Below are 6,176 nucleotides of genomic sequence, written 5' to 3' on the forward strand. Positions count from 1 at the left end.
TATATATATATATATACCATGCAGGGGTTGTCACATGTCATTATGTATTAGTAGATGTAGACTGCTTACTTTATGTCGGGTATACGTAGGGATAAACATTCTTATAAATGAAAACTATCTAGATTATAGCATAATTCAGATGCAGCTATGATTTGTTTGTGAACGTTTTTACGTTCAGCCTTTCTAAAATGTATACCATTCGCCATTCTATACAGTACCAACTACAATAGATCTTATTGACACCATGGACTTCTCGGACTTTTCGTCGGTGTCTGGAGCCGACGACATCGCACACACACCAGCTGCGGACTTCCTGGCTGCAGCGTGGACACCCAGTTCACAAGTTACAAGGTAACAACGTTTACCTTCATGATTCTCTATCTGTCCACCTAGGCCGATATGTATACATAATGCCATACAAAAGAAACCGTGTCATAGCATTGTAATATCCCATTACATCATGTTTTGAAGGATTTTGCTAGATTAGTAAACGAGGTCATCTTGAAACAACCATATTGATGATATGAAAACATGTCGCTGTTCACAGATACGAATGGAGTGCAGGAATTAAGGACGAGGCTGTGGGCAGCGGTGTATTCAACCTGTTAACAGACAAGATATGGCATGGCACGGACGGTGTCAACTACGCCATCCTCAACTTACCTGTAACAAAAGACGGGGGTGAGTAAAACTGGGTTCCATTTACTGATCATATCGTTGTAGTTATTGCCTTTGCCAAAAAGGTTATGCTTTTGATAACTTTATTGCACAATACTCAAAATGTGCGTAGGCAGGGAGAGCGTATGTGCATTTCTCCCTGAATGGGGTACAATTTTGTCACAATATTTCCTAAAAACAATTACACAGGTAATAATACAGGGATTACGAGATGACACAATGTTTTATACACTTCAGTGACACTAGCGAAACCTGTTGTTCATGACCTACCATGCATGTTGTTATAGAGTCTTGATGATGGCGTTTGAAATGTGATTTTTTTAATGTTCCTGTTTCCCACCATCCATTCAACATTGGATAGGCAGAACTTTAGTTGAGGCATTGTTGTTTAAGCTTATAGTTTTATTTGCCGTCTACACAGCTCGCACAGTACGAGGAGCAGAGTACGTAATTTACGTCAGAGCATGGTACTCAGAGACTACCTACAAAATCTACTCTACCAATGGAGTCGAGATGGACTTTTCACCTCCAAGCGTTCATCGCTCAACAAAGGTACGACGGAGAAACTTAAGAAAGATCAGTACAAATGTGACCAACTCTAATATTGTATGTGCAACTTGATGTACAAGCAGAACCTGTCCACGCTTTATCCAAGCTTCAATCAAAAAGTTGCATTTGCAAACTAGCTGTTTGACATGTCGTGTCGTTTTTGTTTTTCCAAAAGGTTAAAGACTTGATGACTACATCTGCCACAGACGACATTGACTACAGAACCGCTGCTACAGAGCTTGTATGCGGCTGGGATGGTGTGTTTTACGACACAGGCAGCGGCATCGATAGTTTTGAACTTGCTGTTGGAATCGGACCGAATGGTAAGTATCCTGTGGTGGAATAGTTTTTACGTGTATATCGATGCAATAAATACCTACACCTGGCCAACACCTGTGTTACATTGTATTACTCAACCATTCAAAATTGACAATTGCGTCGGTTTATACCTGATTAAATGCTCAAACCACCGAAAATCATTTAATTGATCCATTTTTTGTTATTGCTGTGTTTTAAACATCAATTTACTGTTTTGTTATTTGTTTTGTTATTGATTTTATTCTTATTTGTCTGTAGTGAGACATTAGCAATTTGCTAGACTTGCCCACCACTGACCGTCAGTACTATGTTTTGTTCTCTTTATGTTGATAAACATGAAGACTCTCAATCTCCTGTTTCTAAATCTCTCTCAGACGAATCTGTATCACCGTACGCGAGCAACAAACTCAGCGGCGCAACAACGACGCACCAACTGACCGGACTGACTCTGACTGAGGGAATCAGGTACCACTGCAACATCCGGGCATACAACAAAGTGCAGCTTTACAGTACAGCCTCGTCAGACGGTGTGATCGTGGACACCATAGTGCCAACGGCAGGCGTGGTCATGGACGGAGTCGGTATGTTTCTTTTCATTATCCTCTAACATACGACTCATTCAATTTCTATGCATCAATTGTTCAAGATTCTAAGCTAAAGAATAATTATTTGTCATAGCGGGAATGATTGCCAGAGAAAGAGACCAGAGCAGCATGCAGTGTTCTGGTGAATGTATCAACCCAAGAAGCAATGTTTTGCAAACCGGTAAGGATTGGCAAATACTAAGCTCTATCCATTACCGTTCTTTCCTTACAGTTCTTCACGATGTTGAGTACACAAATGTTTCCACGTCCATCGCTGCTTCCTGGCACGGGTTCTGGGACGCCGAGTCGTTTCTCCACCACTACATGTGGTGCGTGGGAACCACCGCGGCTCCAAACGAGTGCTCGGTGCTGACTGCTACAGACGTGGGACTTAGAACCGCCGCAAGGACTCAGCTGGAAACGGCGTTAGATTCTGGTAAGAATCATCTTATGGTTTGAAACTCAAATACTTACTTAAATGTAATGAACCGATTGATATTTCATAAATCAAACATCGTGCATAGTATTATGTGCCAGTGTGATGTAATCTCTTATTTGTGAAACAGTAGATACTACTAGTATACTTAAACATCTTTTGACTCTATCGCTTGTCAGGTGTGAAGTATTACTCGAAAGTGTACGCCGTTGACGCTGCCGGTTTGCAGTCAGCCGTCGCTAAGTCTGACGGTATGACCATCGACACCACAGCTCCAGTCCTGATGGAAAAGTTGGAGGTCGGACAGAACATTGTACAAGACTTCTCATTCGAGGAGTCGTCAAGCCAACTCCGCGTGGAGTCAGGAGACGCGCTGGACTTCAGTTCACTCCCGTCCTTTACGTCCTCACACTGGACGGTTGAGGAAGGCTCAACCGCTGCGGTTTTGAACGCGTCTGCAGGGGATCACGGGATCAATTTCCTGTACCTAGCTGGTTCCATCTCACAGCTGCTTAGCACAACCACAGGCAGCAAGTACCGAATGACGTTATCATTAAAGCACAACCCCTATGTAAAGAACAAACGCTCAGACGAAGAAGTCCTGATAGAAGCTCCTGGGGTCAGCAAGATCGTTCAACTGTACCACCGACCTGGCCGACATGATGCACAGAGTGAGAACCGGTGGCAAAAAGCCACGATGTTCTTCACGGCAACGAGCGGGTCGTCCGCCATTTCTATAGCAACGCCGGGAAGAACGAGGGGGGTCCTCATTGACAACGTGGACGTTCGCCTGTGCAATGTGATGGAGGTTGGGGAGGGAATGAGCAGCAACAACAGCGTCCATGTCGAACTGGAGATCATCCATGGCTTCAATTCAGTGTTTGCAAGCTGGGGATTTGTGGACATGGAGAGTCCCATTGTTGACTACCTGTGGGCTATAGGTATGTCGCTATTACTGTATCAGATATACATAGGTATCCTAAGGCACAATGTATGATTTGTGATGCAATACATGTAGTGTATCATTATTTACAGATCTAGGTGTGACTTATATGAAACTGTTGCATTTAGGTAGAAATGAAACATATATCCATTCTCCTCAACAGGCACAGTGCAAGGTGGAACCCAACTGCAGACCTTCCGCTCTGCTGGCACCAGTGACCAAGGAGTCAACAGTAACTTGACCCTAACCCAAGGATCATACGTCCATGTAACTGTCGTGGCCGTCAACGCAGCTGGACTACGCAGCGTGGTGCATTCAGAACCGGCTTTGGTGGACAAAACACCCCCGGTCATATCTTTTGTCAAGGACGGCTCTACTGGCATGGGTAAGTTCAACAATGTCACAGCTGTGAATATCAAAGATGAAATATCATGTACTTTTCTTGGCTCGAGTGATTGAATAAATCTTTGGATAAGGCTTTGACTTGACTTTTATTTTCTGCCATTCCAGATGTCGACTACCAAAGTGACAACGTCATTTCCGCACGCTGGGACGCTACAGATCCAGAAAGCGGAATCAGCAGGATCGAGTGGGCAATAGGTACATGATACCTAGTATGTTTGCATAGGACATAAAATCATGGTCAACAGTGTTCGTTCACATTCTGTATTTGAACTAAATATAAAACTCTCTCTATTCTACCATTGAGAACAATTTCAATGCTTTATGTTTAAGTCTAGATGATCGTTGTTGAAATATTCAAATCCACAGGTCCTTCGATAGACGTAGACATTACACAACCGACAGACCAAACAAGTAAAATCTGAGATTTTATACCTCCGGGCTTTTTACTGTACATTTTATGTTGTTTGTTATGTTGACAAAGAATTTATCAAGACCAGACACCCCTCTGTGCGAGGGGTCAGCTTCATAGACCAGACCGTAAATACCTAATACACGCCAAAGGTCAACGGTCGCGACCATTTTCACACTCAAAGGGGTGTTCTGGGGGCACCAAAAGGCACCTTTTCACAATAATAACAAAACAACGTGCATCATCTACAGCCCAACAGCAAAACATATACTGAGTCCCAAAAGAATCCGTCGACCCAAACGCGAGAAACAGCTGCGAACATGAAAATCTAAATCTCCTACAAAACCCTTCCGCGGAAGGATGTCTCCTTCCCCGGAGGTAATAAGTTCTTGATCTCCCACTACAGGCTTGGAGCCCGGTTCGGCTTCCATCAGTGATTACACAGTGGTTGAAGCCTCCGGAAGTGCTTCAAAGTCGGTGAGCAGTCTCGTCCATGGACAGACAGTCTTCGTCACCGTGAGATGCCACAACAACGTGGGTCTGCACTCCACCATGTCGTCCGACGGAGTCACCATCGTGACGGACCCGCCCAGCACGGCGGCTGCTCAGCTGAGTGTGGTGACCCGCTCGGAGACACAGTATCCCACACGGGGCAATCACCAGTCCCAAACCGACACCCTGCTGCTGTCATGGGGCGGATTCATGGACACAACCGGCATTCTGGCGTACCAGGTATGTGTGGAAATTCTAGTACAGGATAGGTTCTAGACGACCAACAAACCTTTCATAACAGATAGACGTTTGCTCATCTCCCCGGTGAATTCATTCTTTGACAATGCCACAATATAAGTTTTTCAAACGTCTTATAAGATAAGAAAACAGGCGATAGTTTCGCAGTGCAGGAGAATACGTACATTTCGAACTAGACCCTTGCAAAATCCCAAATGGACAGTACAGCAGATACGACAGCCCCCCTCAGAGATCAAAGTAACGATATGTCTTAACCCACGCAGTATGCCCTAGAGGGACCGGGTGTGGATAACTCAGCCTGGTACAGCCTGAGCCCCTATGGAGACACCAGTACTCTCCTTGGCCTTGACCTTCAGCCAGACTCCAGCTACAAGGTGTTTCTCCGCGCCATCAACAATGTCCAGATGGAGAGTGCCTCACTCCAGGCTGATGTCCAGATCACCAGCACCACCCCGTCTTTGTCAGGTATTATTTTACAACTGTAATCATGTATTTGTGTTCAGCTACATTAGCAACCATCCTACATTAGAAACCATCATGCTTTTGTAACTCTGGCATTGGTGATGCAAGCAAAGTATAGCCAAGCTCGTTTAAAGTTTTGTGGATGCGATGGCCTTACATACATCATGTATAAGCTATAAGAAAAACCGTGAAGTTCAATGTTTTACTAAAAACCGTTTCGGTATGGTAAATTTCATTTTCGAAAGTATCCATGATATTACATGTCACTCATACTAACTTGGTTGTCAGGGGAGGCAAATGTGACCCACGCCTGGGACAGTTCAAACACCACGGTGATGATAGACTGGGAAGGAGTCTTCGATGCCGAGACTGACCTCGTGTACGAGATCACCATCGGGACAACCCTGGGCGGAAATGACGTGCAACAGTGGGTGGAGACGGTGGAAACCAGCATCACAGTAAGCCAGCTGGATGCCACCAAACACTACTTCGGGACCATCACTGCTATAAACCAAGTCGGGATGTATGAAAACGTACTCTTCGATTTCTATCGTTAGACACCACTGGCGTAGCCAACCGTATCCAAAAAAGCGTTAGCCACCGTTGGCTTAGCCAACCATAAAACCACATACAAAAGACGAG

General features: G+C 44.7%; 1 protein-coding gene across 1 annotated transcript in view; it reads left to right on the forward strand.

Annotated features, from left to right (window-relative positions):
- LOC109465392 overlaps positions 1 to 6,128 on the forward strand; it is a 41,990-nt gene extending 35,862 nt beyond the window's left edge. The window contains exons 39-50 of the mRNA XM_019762607.1: positions 216 to 351; positions 548 to 681; positions 1,100 to 1,230; positions 1,403 to 1,550; positions 1,920 to 2,126; positions 2,362 to 2,565; positions 2,745 to 3,506; positions 3,672 to 3,893; positions 4,019 to 4,108; positions 4,729 to 5,054; positions 5,336 to 5,537; positions 5,823 to 6,128. Coding sequence (XP_019618166.1) covers positions 216 to 351; positions 548 to 681; positions 1,100 to 1,230; positions 1,403 to 1,550; positions 1,920 to 2,126; positions 2,362 to 2,565; positions 2,745 to 3,506; positions 3,672 to 3,893; positions 4,019 to 4,108; positions 4,729 to 5,054; positions 5,336 to 5,537; positions 5,823 to 6,091 — 2,831 coding nt within the window. The 3' untranslated portion in view covers positions 6,092 to 6,128. The remainder of the gene's footprint in view (positions 1 to 215; positions 352 to 547; positions 682 to 1,099; positions 1,231 to 1,402; positions 1,551 to 1,919; positions 2,127 to 2,361; positions 2,566 to 2,744; positions 3,507 to 3,671; positions 3,894 to 4,018; positions 4,109 to 4,728; positions 5,055 to 5,335; positions 5,538 to 5,822) is intronic.
- Positions 6,129 to 6,176: the final 48 nt, after the last annotated feature.

This window comes from Branchiostoma belcheri, unplaced genomic scaffold (genome assembly GCF_001625305.1).
Source record: "Branchiostoma belcheri isolate BF01 breed outbred unplaced genomic scaffold, Haploidv18h27 scaffold15, whole genome shotgun sequence".
NCBI classification, from domain to species: domain Eukaryota; kingdom Metazoa; phylum Chordata; class Leptocardii; order Amphioxiformes; family Branchiostomatidae; genus Branchiostoma; species Branchiostoma belcheri.